The sequence below is a fragment of the Melanostigma gelatinosum genome (genome assembly GCF_949748355.1).
Source record: "Melanostigma gelatinosum genome assembly, chromosome: 4".
NCBI classification, from domain to species: Eukaryota; Metazoa; Chordata; class Actinopteri; order Perciformes; family Zoarcidae; genus Melanostigma; species Melanostigma gelatinosum.
Genome location: NC_136637.1, coordinates 25824012 through 25837905, shown reverse-complemented (window position 1 = coordinate 25837905; position 13894 = coordinate 25824012). Strand labels below are relative to the sequence as shown.

General features: G+C 45.8%; 1 protein-coding gene across 1 annotated transcript; it reads left to right on the top strand.

Annotated features, from left to right (window-relative positions):
- Nucleotides 1–9993: 9993 nt before the first annotated feature.
- Nucleotides 9994–12890, top strand: LOC306776553 (inactive tyrosine-protein kinase PEAK1; the record flags this gene model as incomplete). The annotated part of the gene is made up of 4 exons (XM_079267264.1): nt 9994–10109; nt 10330–10478; nt 10919–11463; nt 11790–12890. The coding sequence occupies exons 1-4, from the start codon at nt 10045–10047 to the stop codon at nt 12888–12890; spliced, it is 1860 nt and encodes a 619-aa protein (XP_079123390.1). The 5' UTR covers nt 9994–10044.
- Nucleotides 12891–13894: the final 1004 nt, after the last annotated feature.

Genomic DNA, 13894 nt, shown 5'->3' with positions numbered 1-13894 from the left:
ATTAAGACACCAACAGATCAAGTGAACATGAGCCATTTTTCGAGTTTGATTTCAGTGAAGGAGCAACATCAGCTTCAAGGCATGCTCTCGTAAAACACAATTCCATTTAAATGCATCTCGAGGAGAGAGGACGCTTGCCCGAGGAACTATGAGCGAGGACGCACAGGTGTGTCCTTGGCAAAAGTATTTTTCGGCACCCACGATGTAGAAAAGAGGCGTGACAGTCTACGGAGTAGTGAATTGAATTAAAAGTACATATACATGTTGTCACGAACACTGTTATGCTCTTCTGAGGACAGATGATGCAGCTGTGCCATACGTCATATTTAATTGGCGTCGCTTTAAAACGGCGGCTACAAAAGCACAAAAGTCTAATTTTGTTGTTGCATCCTCCCTCCTCGTGTCTCTTCCTGGCCTCCTCCGCTTGCATATCAGGTGGGAGAGCTTTTGTTGGCTGACATTACAGAGTCGCATTGTAATGCAGCAGATAACAGCCTGCAGGTCAGACTGGTGGCCTGGGGAGCAGCCGACACCTGCTGCCATTCATTCAAGGTGACATTAAGGAAGTCCGAGTTCAGGTTCTGCAGCGTGTCCAGCCTCTGTGTGTGTGTGTGTGTGTGAGAGAGAGAGGGTTTTATAACAATCTGTGCTGTATAGAGTTGCTCACATGGATCAGGTAAAATGTGATTTACAAAAAAAAAGGTGGTGACATAAGCACCCAGCATCTGAACTGATCACCTCAACAGATCACTCTGCATGCAGCCATCCGTTACACAACAAGACCCTCTGCTACATTCACCGCACGAAGGCAGGCAAGCCTTTGTTCTGCAGCACACTTGGGACTGTGCATGCAATTTACCACCTCTTTCCAGACACCGTGTCTCACCTTGGTTGTTGGAAGAAAAGAAAAAAAAAGGCAAAGACGGAGCTTTCTGGGTTTAAAAGCGGTCTCCGGCTAGCTACAAACACCAGAGATAGAGGTCGATGCTCTCTATCGCTGCCTCCGCTGAGCAGCCTACCCTTCAAACGTTCAGACAGCCATGAGAGCCTCCAGAGACCATCAGTTCCTGTTCTGTATCCAGCTCCCACTGCTGCTGCCCTTACCACAAGCACACACACACATTCAATTCATGCCACAGTGCGCTCTGCTGCTTCAGCAAGGTGGCGGCCTGCCTTTGCACCCGAGCATCAGGAGGTGAAAAACATCCGAGAGGAAATGAAAAAAGGAAGAATCAAAGTTCACCGTCAAAACAACTTCAAGTGTTTTCAGGAATTAATTGAATGGAAGGCAGCTGGATCTCGGTGTCAACTGAACCACTTCCCCATTTATGCTGGATCTAGTCTTTTGAACTCTGAACACAAGCACGCAGAGCAGCGCAGTTTGATGAGGCGTATAATGTCAAATGTTTGTTGGGATAGTCGGAGATGTTGACTTTCCTGTTTTCGGCGAAGTTTACCCTCTAACACTTTTCCCTTTGCCGCATCATATAACTTAGCTGTTTGCAATATTAATGTGCATATGTTACCAGAACAGAACACTGCATGAAGCCAGGTTCAGAAATCCTCATTTTGCTGTCAGAGTCCAAGCTTTTTACAGATGGATCCTCATTTTGGATATCTCTTTTCATCACTCCATAAATCAGAAAATACTGTCAACAGCGATAAAGAAAAATCTGTTTGCCATGTTTTAAGATATAAAACGTTATATAAATCAGGCTATGAATGATATAACAAATGCCTCAGTAAAAGCCTTCATTTTCATCAAACCTAATTTGTAATGCAGGTCTGCTGTCTCCAAACAGAGATAACCTCTGGTGAGGTCATCGGGGGTATCAGAGACGTGACGAAGCTCCTCCAGAGCCACAGTGATTGTTATACCAATGTTTTACTCCTGATAAATCAGAGTTCTAACATCCTTAGCGCTATGCTTCCTCTCTCGCGTTCATCCTCAAGTGCACATTTGCATCTAAACGGCGCAATAACAGGAACAGATCGATACAAGAGGAAACAAAAGACCAACATTAGCTCTCCAACCATAATCCGTTCTGCTCCGGCCACAGTGTGGGGAGAGCGGGCGCCGATTACTGGAACGAGGACGAGATTACTGGTTCAGTCATGTTCAAGAGGTTGGCGGGGCTCTTCACGTTATCTGCCACCTACTCCCAGAAACACCGCTCACACTCAGCAGAGACGCTGCATGTGTGCTAACAGAAGGGGTACGACTCCGTGGGCAGCACAGAAACACACTAAATCCTTCTCCTGGCAGCGGCTCGGCCATCACCTGCAGCACAGTGAGCTCTGAGACGACGCTAGTTTTCTGCTTGGACGAACTCTGGGTCAAACAACTGGAAGTCACATGCTGAGGAGTCAAAATAGCACTGGTTTGGCCACAGTTTAGTCCTTGTCTGGCTATTAATTTCCATAATCAATCCCCAAGAGATATCTGCATTAGGGACGGCAACGTGAAAGATGTTAACTGCCATACAGATTTGAAGGCAATGTTGCGGAGTCTAAGATACACATACATTAGAGCATGGAGTTTTAGTGGCATGTCAAACTAAGAAATGTGACTTAATGAGGTCGGCGTCATCGGAGGTTTTAAGGATTCGTGTAGATGAAAAGGAATCTTCTTCAGATAACTCATCCGGTGTCACTGAATGGACAGGCAGTTCCTAGCACACATTTCAGAGGCCTTCTGCTTAGTCAAGGAGATAGTTTGCGAAGCGAACTTTCACAATTCTGTGTCTCCCTTCAGTGTGATGATTACATGCGCCAATAATGTCAACTTCGGTTTCATTAGAGTCAAATATAGAAGGGTGGAAGTCAAGTCCGCAGCTTACCAAAAATCTTAAGTTTGATTATTAGACATTTAGTTGAAATGGGCAATGTTTGCTCTAAATGTTCAGGTTGAAGTACTTTGGCAGTGATCACGAGCAGTTAATCTGCTGAACACAGGAAGCATCTCAGCACAAGTGAACTCCAAACAAAGGCTACAGTTTAACACAACAAATCACACTCTCATGCATTTATAAATTTAAGCAAAACATTTAATTTTTTTAATCACATCAGGTTAGTGTCAAGCTGCAGAAACCAACAACATTTTAGAGCAACCTACAAACGGGCCTCAAGTTGAGCAATTTGAAACGTCTGCAAATAAACAAGTTTTAAAATGTAATTAGTCACTTTCACAAATCGTATAAGAAACTGATTCTAACATTCATGCCTCACTTGTCAGCTCACTTGTGGAACAGAACAACGTTACTGCCATCTAGTGGGAGGCCACAGCAATGTCAAGGCAAAGGACACATTTTATTGAATTATGTAAACATACAAAAACACAGAATTACAACTTTGTCAATAGGATACATTAGACAGCAGGGCAAGAGTCTTCAGATGGAGCAGACATCTAAAGACCCTAAAAACAAAAAGGCAAGTTACTGCATCACATCACTCGTCTCCATTCATTCATTTTTTACTTCGCGCCTCCATGGATCTTACCGTGTCCACGTCGTCAATGATCACGCTTTGCCCCTGAAGCTCCAAGTCGCTTTCTGTGTCGTTGGGCGAGTTGTACTCTTCACTATCAACGCCGACAGTACTGGGCTGAGAGATGGCCAGCATGAGGAGAAGGACGTCGGCAGCCATTATCAGGTTGTATTAAAAGTTTTTGGATTAAAGTAGTTTTAGTCGTGTTGTAGTATTGAGTCAGTATTTTGAAGCGTGTACACATAAATCACTAGAAACCGAACATTTAGTAATGTGCAGAAGAGAAACCCTGATGTACCTCTCATTTCCCCTTCAGATTACAGCCGTGGGAAGAAGAAGAGCGTGCGTGGACATTTCAACAGAGCAAACCGCATGCGGATCTGGTTTAACCTGAGCACTTACCTCATAGTCGGGATCCTCCTCAGTGTCGTCGTCGTCGTCAAGCTGCTGATTGAGCACCTCCACCCAGGTCTGAGTCTCGTCTTCCTCATCATCCTCGTCCAACTCATCCTGCTTTCTCTTGCTGCCCTTTCCACAAGGTTTAGTAGGAGACACTCTGATTTCTGTTGGGGAACAAGCTCATTTTTAGTAAGTCAGTACAAGCAATCATAGGCTTCCATGCAGTAAATCATAACTATAATAAGTTTATTTTGGCCCTGACTGACAACAGATACCTAGTTGACAGATTGGCCAAGAAACAAGTTCCTAGTCAGAAGCTGCTAAACTTAGCAGGATTTTTTGCACTAGATATAAATTAGATTTTAGACTCTTCCATCTGAAAAAGTAAGCCACTGATGAACCCATTTCTAAAGAATTTAAAAGTGTTAGCTGGACAAAAATCCCCACAAACGACCATACCTGGTGAGAGGGAGCGTCCAATGCTGCTGGACACCGGGTAGCCCAGGGCGCACTGCACCCAGCGGGGCAGGACGGACAGCAGCATGCGGGTGACCCTGTGCAGGCGCTTGCGGCCGGAGAGGCTCTGGCGTGGGGGACTGTGGACCGCGGGGCTGAGGAGGACGCTCTCCTGGGGCTGCCGGTAGCCCAGCATCCACCAAAACCCGCGGTATGTGCGCATCTGTTGAGTGAGAGCCACGTCAAGCTGCATGTAAAGCTAACAGGTTAAATGCGCACACACACACAATACATTACGCTAGCGTGCTGCTGCTCGTACCACGAGGCCGAAGGGCCAGAAGAGGCCGCGCAGCATGGAGCGAAACAACCCGTCTCTCCCCACAACGACGACTTCCTACAGGAGGAGGAAACAGGTAAAAACCACCAGAACTACGATTCACGTGCCTTTGTGTTGACGGAAGTATTGCAGTTAACACATCGCTGCAGACCACCTACCACCACAATCGACGTTACGGTGTCTTCTGGCTGCTCCAGCTCCATATCCACGGTTTCTTGGTGGGTCTCAGAAGTCATCGTGCTGCGGGTCAAAGCCTCGTGAACCGTCCGGCCTGGGGGGTGAGGAAGCGAGGCTGAAGGGGCTTCAGTGCGTGTGCGTGTGCGGGGTTTTGGAGGCTGATATGTACCCTGACGTTGCCACGGTTTAGCCAACCAAGACGGACAGACTCACCTGGTGCAATCAGAGCGGACCAATCAACAAATCCCGCCAATTAACCTGCCGAAGGCCGCGAGATGGTGGTCACGTGACGGGTTTGTCAGCAGGTCAAATACAACAAACAGAACTCCTACCGCATTAATAAATGCACAACGCAGTTTGACTGCATTACATTCAATCTAGCTGTTGTAACATCACTAACCCGTAACATGTAACAGGCCACACAAATCTATTTCACTTCAATATATATTGATGATTTAAAAATGAGTGAAGCTGAATCTTTGAAACTTGAGAATAAACATGCATGTTAAAACAACTTGATGGAACATTTTACAATATATAGCACACACACATATATATATAAAGAAATTGAAGAATAGAATATGGAATTGGCTCTAGTGGTGTACATAATCAGCAGGTTGGTGAGCAGCAACAACAGCCTATATTTGGTATAGCCTAAATAGCATTTGGTTGCAGGCTGAAGCTCTATATTTACTGCAGATATATACATAGTGATGAGTGTCAGAACAATTATAACTGTTCTAATTTTCAGTTCAACCTATTTTTTTTAACAAAAATGACAAATATTTCCAAGTTGCAGCCTCTCAATTGAGCAGATTTTCTGTTTTTCTCTTTGTGAAGGTAAAATAATCTTCGGACAAAAAAAGTGTGATAGACTTTATTCACAGTTATCTGACATTTTGTAGACCAAACAATTCATTGATTAATTAAAAAAAATAATAACCTGCAGATTCATCGCTAATGGCACTAAAATTAGCAACATGGCTGATGTTTTGAGAGGCCGGGAGATGCTGCGTCTCCGTCTGCTTAGCATATGAAGAGGTTCAAGAGAGAGGCCCATCATTGGGCTTCCATGCTTGAAAATCCATAATTGGTCAACAGCCTTCGTCACATTTACGCATTTGTTGATGCAAGTGGACAAAAATGGGGGAAGCAGAGCTGTATAAAAGCTGCCCGTCGTCCGTCCTCCTGCTAATCTACAACCAGGCCCGTGTGCAAAGACAGTGGGGAAGACATTCAGTGATGGCCAAGGAAGCAGTCACACGGACGTTCAGCATTGGACCTATTTGCAGTGGAACCGAAGCTTCAGACGATTTCTCCACAGCAAGGAGAAACAGCAGCGCGGGAGTCCGTGCACTCTTGTGGGCTACCAGCAGCGCGAGGTCCATCGGGTGCTCTCTAGGATCGGACTTCCAGAGGAGCCGGGAGAGCATTTATCCAAATATCTTGACACCGGAAAGCATCCCACAGTTCACCATACCAAGTCTGTCTGTGCAGACCAGCTCAAGATCACTGGACAAGGACACAGAGGAGGAGGATGCAGATTCAGAAGAAGGCTTCGGGAGTTCTGGGACTGAGCCGGAGTCATCTCCTTCATGCACCTCATCCCCGGGCCTCTTTGTGGTTGCGTCAGACCGCAGGGCTGAGCGGAGTGTCTCAGACCCCTTCGCCCAGAGGAGGTCTCTCCTTCAGAGGGAGCTGTCCTATCCCTGCTCCTACGCCGAGGCCCAGCACTGCCTGGACCCTGGCAGCAGAGCCGCCCTGTCCCTGCCACACTTGACCAAAGTCACCACCCCGTACGGCTTCATCACCTTGAGCCAGAGCCCACAGATGGCGAGCGAGGAGGCACTTCTCTGCCTAGCTGGGCTGCGGCGCTCGATCAAGGACGAGGAGACTGCATGCTGTCTGAAAGACAAGAGGAGGGTGGCTAAAGACTTAACTGATTCACAGAATAAAGAAACATCAGTAAAAGGAGAGATTAAAGCTTCTCCTACCTCCTCCATCGGCGCTACAGTTCCATCCTCTTCTATGCCCAGAAACCCAGATGGCAAGCAGAAACGTCGCTTCTACGAGGCTATAAAGAAACACTTCACCTCCCGCCGATAGGATTGAAATCCAGAGCATTTATTCATGCAAAAACATGCAAATTGCAAATAATTTCCTTATGAAATTCACAGTTTCTGTCTTGTCAGTAGCTATGAAAACTCATGTACCAGTTGTCACTTGAAACAAAAATAATAAACCAACATAAACAGACCGCTGCGATATTGTGTGTATTATATTTTGAGTTTTTCTTGTTCTTATTTTACTTCAAAGTTCCCGTTTCTCATCAAGCCGTTCATTTTTTTGGCAAAGAACTCAAACTGTTAAGGAGCATGGAAGGTCACCCGATAACGGTCAGAGAGTGAATATTTATCGTGTTTAAGGTTAATGAATTCCTCCAACGCTTTCAGGATTTTAAATGTCACTCACTTTCAAGCTGTATTCAGCCCCCTGGTCGAAAACGTCTGTATAGCTTCCACAGTTAGCCAGAACTACGGACTCGCATGAATGAATGCCAATTGGTCCCTCAGGCCGAGAAGCCGAGGCGCTCTTCCTCCTTAGCGTATGAAGAGCTTCGGTGGAGAGGCCCCTAATGATGGTTGAGTGATGCATCCTCGTATTCCCGCGTCTTCAACACTCCCACACACGGCAATGTGGCGTGTAAATATCATTGTGATGCAGAGTGCTTCTGCTCGAAGTGGCGGCGGATGAAAACACAAGAATGAGTCCCTGAACACAAGAATAGATGCAGAAGGCGATCTGAAATTATAATCTCTCGCCGTGTTGTTTGTTTATGTGCATGACATTTTACATTCATGCTTCAAGCCAAATAAGGCTTTCCGCTGTCGTTTTATTCACTGACACAGTGGTTCCCAACCTTTTTCTCCTCTCATCTATCATTGAATAAACTGACGACCCCTGACCAAGCGACATCTTCTTCTGGATATTTCATGTTATATTCAATGCAGAACAATAACAGAGCAGAGCAACTGATACACTGTGCAATTAAAGTAACAGTGTGTGCGATTTATGGGGATTTATTGGCAGAAATATATTTTCACGAGCGTATAAAAGCCAGAAACTGAGAAACTTGTGTTTTCGTGACCTCAGAATGAGCCATTTATATCTTCACAGAGTCCGCCGTGTTGCACCGCCATGTTTCTACAGTAGCCCAGAATGGACAAACCACACACTTTTTTTACATTATTCTTAGTTCATTTGGAAAGGGAAGGGTGAGCGGAGGGGTTTTCAGTTTAATGCAATCTGCAACTTCACCACTAGAGGCCACCAAATCCTTCACATTGCTCCTTTAACTCAAACAGTCAACGCAATAACTACAGTTGACGTTAGAAAACATTATGTTTGCCATTTTGGAACACACAGCAACACGCGGTGTCAGTTTAAAGGCATTAAAATAAAGCAAGTCTCTCGAACATACCATACTTTATTTGACTGTTTAGTGTTACTCTGAGAAGTGTTTCTCAATGCAATTCACCTTCAGGGACTCTTCGGCAAAGATATAAATGGAGTGAACAAAATACAAATTCCTGAAAATGATAACTTTCATGATGGTCGGATTTATTACAGAAAAGACTGGCAACTGAGTGTATATTGATGATGACTAATTGATGCACTGTATATAGATAATTACCTCCTCTGCCAGTGGCTCCCGAACCTTTTCTGTCACGCCACCTTTTAGGAAAATAAAGTCTCTCTGTCCTGTCATATTGAAAGCAATATCGTATCGTAAATGTCTGTATGTCCTCCCCTGTAAAATATATATACACATCTAGTGTTTAACATCCATTTTAAATTCATCAGATTCATGGCCCTTTGCTGCAGCAGACATTTGTATTCATAGCACAAGATGCATTTGACACTGAAGCTCTGATTCATAACCACATGCAGATTGTTCTTATTGTTTAACCTTATAAGGCTGTTTTTGATGTGGTAATGCACTTGGGTTCCCATCACTGTCACTCGCAACATGATAACGCATTGTCATCATGTTTTACAATGAGACAGTGACTGAGTCATTCTGGGATGGGAGCACTTCAGCAGCTTACACTTCCCCTCAAGAGTAGACTCTAGGCAGCACGACAGCACAAATAAGTACTGCACATAGAAATAAGATTATATTATAGACACATTTGTTGTCATTAAACCTGTCAGTGTATCCAAAACTGGTCCATTATCAGTTGTTTTCTCATGTGGGTTTTCTCTCACTGTCGCATCATGTCATGAGATTTCTTTGTTGATTATGAATTCAAGATGCTTCAGAGGCTGTATTTACACACACATGATATTGTTGTTTATTTCTGATCGCCGTGCTGCAAAATTTCAAAATTGCAAAATTGCAAAAAAATGATAATGTTGATGATAATATCTTCTTAATTACAGTTGGAGTCGAATCATTCAATTACTTAGGTGGTAAGCAATCACCTAAGTCATGGATTATTATAGCAATTCTTATATTCTAGTCAGCAATACTGACCTCTGACCCCTCAGTAAAAGAGTTGCCTGGGCAGAGATCGATGAAGCGTTTTTTTATTATTTTAAAGCAAGTTATTATAAATGTGTCCACAATCCCCCAGTTGTGCAAGATATGGACATGATAAATCATCTCGGTCTTTATCTGCGTAAATATTTAACCTTTCTTTTAAAGTCAGTGAAAGCTAACACTCCTCTGTGCCAGCACCGAGCCCCGAAGAGGGCATTGCATGTGTAAGGGCTCAAACTGCATCATCCATGCATCAGGCGAATGTAGATCAACTGAGAAAAAGAAGGAAACTAGAGTGCGAATTGAAAGGGCTTTGTCAAGTTGCGGTTAGCTCAGAGAGCAGTTTATTTCCCTCAGCACAGACACCCCTTTTCCGGTACCAACCTCAACCTCAGACTGAAAACGATGAATGCAAAAGATAACGAGAGCCGAGAAAACAACTGTGAAACATGCAACTACACACAGACGCGAGAGAGAAAGACGCAGAGAGAAAAAGGCGACCGAGGGAGTTAACTGAGACAAACGGGAAGTATTTCAGAGAGGCACTGAGTTAGCCACCTGTGAGCTCCACACACACAGTGTGACAGCAGTGAACTGTGAGAGAGGTGCAGGGGCAGGTTCGGCGCTGCAACTTTGCAGAGTCCTGATGGCGTCTGGTCCTGGCAGCAGAGCGGAGGAACAGCCGCCAGTGCTGCCGGTCAAACAGCACAGGTAAGACCAACAAACTGTCTCATATAGATCTGATTCGAAGTTTGTGATTATTCTGCAATTTCTCTGATTGGGATATTAATCCATAATCACAAATTAAAAAGATTCTACATCATTGGGATGAAAGTAGATTTCATGTAAGCGTAATCTATTTGGTCATGTCAAGAATCCTGCAGTGTATGCACTTAAGATGTTTTTTGTTTTTTGGTGCATCTTTACACAGGCGCCTTTCCTCCAGACGCTCCAGCGTGGAGTCTGACTGTGCGATGCTCAGCCCTGTTGGACTCCAGCATCAAACCTACGCATGCGACGACGTCTTCCCCGAAAGCACGGATTGTCATGCGGCCCAGTGCCCCATACACCAGCGCTACGGTAGGATTACAGAACAACGAAGTGAGGTTATGCAAAGGCAAAACTGCTCGCAAGCTCCAAATGTCACTGTGAAAACAAATACGATCAAATGTCATGTACTGCATCATTTACTGTTGTGTGGTTCCCCAATTCTGGAGAGGTGACAAACGTAGTGTGAGGGGAAAAAGACACGTCTTACTACAATGCGTGGTTCAGTCTTTTCAGTTCGTCTTTCTCGTGAGAACTGAAAGAGAGGAAGTGACCATCTGAAACTCTTACTTTCAGGAACATGCATGTGATATTCAGGCAGATGACAATGACTTAACAGAGTGTTCATCCGGACAAAACTGCCTTCTGAGGTGTAACTCCGTTGTGGATGCAGACTCCCCAAACTGTTGCATGGTCTCTGCTCTTGCTCCTTCTTCAAGTCTGACCTAAATCTCTCTCACTGTGTTGCTCAGATCGGCACCAGGTGAGATTTTTCTCCGATGGCACCCCGCCGCCTGTTCCAAAGAAGAGGTTAGCTCGCACCCTCTCCCTCCCCGGCAACAATGCGCCTGAACTTTCCCCTCTGTCTCCACTGCAAAGACACCCTCAAAACTTTGACAACCCCCTGTACATGCTGGCACCCATCCCCGACACATATTTCCTCGGGGAGACAGAAGAGTTTGAAGCGGTCAGTGGGAGTCCTGTCCCCTTACCGTCCTTCTCCCAGCTGTCCTTTGACACCCCGGACGAACACCTGCCCTCCCTCTTCAGCGGATTTGACGACCAGAGAGTCGTCTCTCAGGGGATTCAGCATCGACATCTACTCTTTCTGAGGAGCACGGCACAGAGCGTGGAGGCTGGGATCCTGCTGCAGGGAGAGGCCGCGGAGAGGGACGTCACCTCATGCCTGCCTCAGGATTTCCTGCTGTGTGAGGGCAGCGAGCCAAAGCAGATCGGAGACACGGTTTACTACAGCCTGCACAGCCCCAAGCTCCCAGGGAGGATGCTTGGTTTACGGGTAATGCTTAGAGCTCTTTTAATCACTCCACCTGGTGATAATGCATTGATGTTAAGATGTTCTGTTGTTGTGCACTATAGTCACTTGCAGCCCTTGCGGGCAATACAAAGTGGTCCGCTATGCACATTGCACACAATGCAAACTTGATCTTTATCGGGACTGGCAACTGTCAGACTGACTTGTGGTACCAGAAACACTTCCTCTAAACTGTCATCAGGTGTCACAACTGCAACAGGAAGTAGATATCTTGTTCCCCCCCCCCCCCCCACTCAACACTAAGCACTGCTGCAGTGCATGCGTTTCTTAATGAATGTGTTTCTGTGCAGGTACACAAACAGACTGATGGAGCTTCCTCAGCTCACACCAAACACCAGCCACCGCATGTCAACGTGCAAGATGTTATCGCTCATTTCCAAGGCAGCAGCACCCTGACGAACGATTCCAGCATTTCACAAGCTCAAGGTCCCTCTCGTCGTTTTCAGTCAGACTGCACTGCTGCTGAACCCCAAGGAGGAGGCAGCACTGAGCGTGCCGCCGCTCATGCGAGCGTTAATCTGACCTCAGTTCAGTCTTTCCTCCAGAAAGGGCTCTCGGTGAGCGTTGAGCGAGACCTGCCTCGCGCCACTCTCGAGGACTTTGTTCAGGAGAGCAGCTCGCTGCAGAGCACAGATTGTTTCGATTACGACAGACGCCTTTGCGTCTTGTTGCTGCAGATAATAACGGGCTCACAACATCTGTACAGCATCAGCGCCGCTGCAGCTGAGCTCAGGCCTCGGGGGATCTTTTTGGTGTGGCCTGGCGGGGAGAGTGAAGAGGGAGAAAACAAGCTCGAACATGACGCCCCGGAAACAAAAAGAGGGCACAAGACCAGCAGAAGGAAAGAGGAAATGGGGTGGGGAAAGGTCCAGAGGTTATGGAGGACACACGGTTCCCCTCGTGTGGTGTTGACCCCACTATCTGCTCCGTCTGTACCGAACCCACTCACCTCCATCAAATCCCAGATAGGAGCCTTAATTCAATACTGCCTCAACTCACGAGACAGCCTGACACCTCTGGACTCAGGACCAAACCTGTCCTTGTCCTCACACCGAAGGGGGCTTCTTTATCTGGCCTCTCGGCTGCAGAGTGAACGCAGCGGGCCACAGATGGCCGACATGGCGGCCATGCTTCAGGTGCTCCTCTGGGGGCCCCGTGTCCCCCTCTTCAATCACAGAGGCTCCATGGCCACCACGGTGCACAACTGGCTGACGGTCAAGCGAGCCCTGCTGGTGATGAAGTTGGCAGAGAGGGGGCTGATCCAGGATCAGTCTGCTCTGGATTGGGAGGACTGCATGTGCCTGCAGTACCTGTCGTTTACAGACCCTGAGACGGTTTTGAGCATGACTAGTCAGCTACGGCGGACTCTGAATATGGACAGTCCATGTTGAAATTAAACGTTGCAGTCCAACATAGCAAGTTGCAAACTGTCATACTGTATTATGCACAAAAAATACACAAAGAATGTGAATTTGATTGGACTATCATTTCTTTCATACACTGCTCCTCAATTAAATATTGATCCAACAAAATGCTGCAAAATCATTGTGGTCCCGAAAAAGGTACTTTCTCAATCAGCTTTTGACAATAAGTGATGGAACTGTACACGAACAAACTATTCTTGTGTTTCTGTTCCTCTGTACCATTTAAATAATTGTGCAAAAGTTGCCTTGCGCGTTCTCAGCGACTCCATTGGACAATTGTTCTGAATAAATCATGAAGATGAATTCAGCATACAGGTCTCAGTATGCACCAAAGGAAGCGTTTTTCAAACTAATCAGCAGCATCTGGAAAACCTTTTTTCCACAATAAGAATCGAGCCATTCCATTTGTCCGACTACAATTATGCCCCATAAATAACCGCCAATTGATCCGCAGAAACAAAACTCTAAGACACAGAAGGACGATTCGCAGATATAATAAGACGATGGGCGTGGCTTCAGAATGCAGATATAGACCCAGTTTCATCTTCTTGAACCTCTCATAGCACAGCTCCTCCTAGTTTAGGATGCTCCCGATGGGTCATTATGTAAAACACGGAAGTCACACCGAGTCTGGTTATGAAATAAAAAAACAGGTTGACGTGTCATTAGTTTCACTCACGCGGAGGCGCTATGACACAAGGAAACGTTGAAATGACACACAGCCCACTACAGGGCTCCCATGAGGCCATTACTCACCTTCTCATATCTTTCACCTTGCAGCTGCACCAATTAAACTCATTCACACAACTCTTTGTAATGGAGGATACATCAGCATCACAGAGGAAGAGGCCTCAACATCCCTTTCCATGCAGGACTATTTCTTATATAACGAGCTTTTGTTTTTTCATTGTGAATATTATCAGAGCACCCTCACACATCAGTACAGCCTCTCTGAAGACAGTTATTTATAC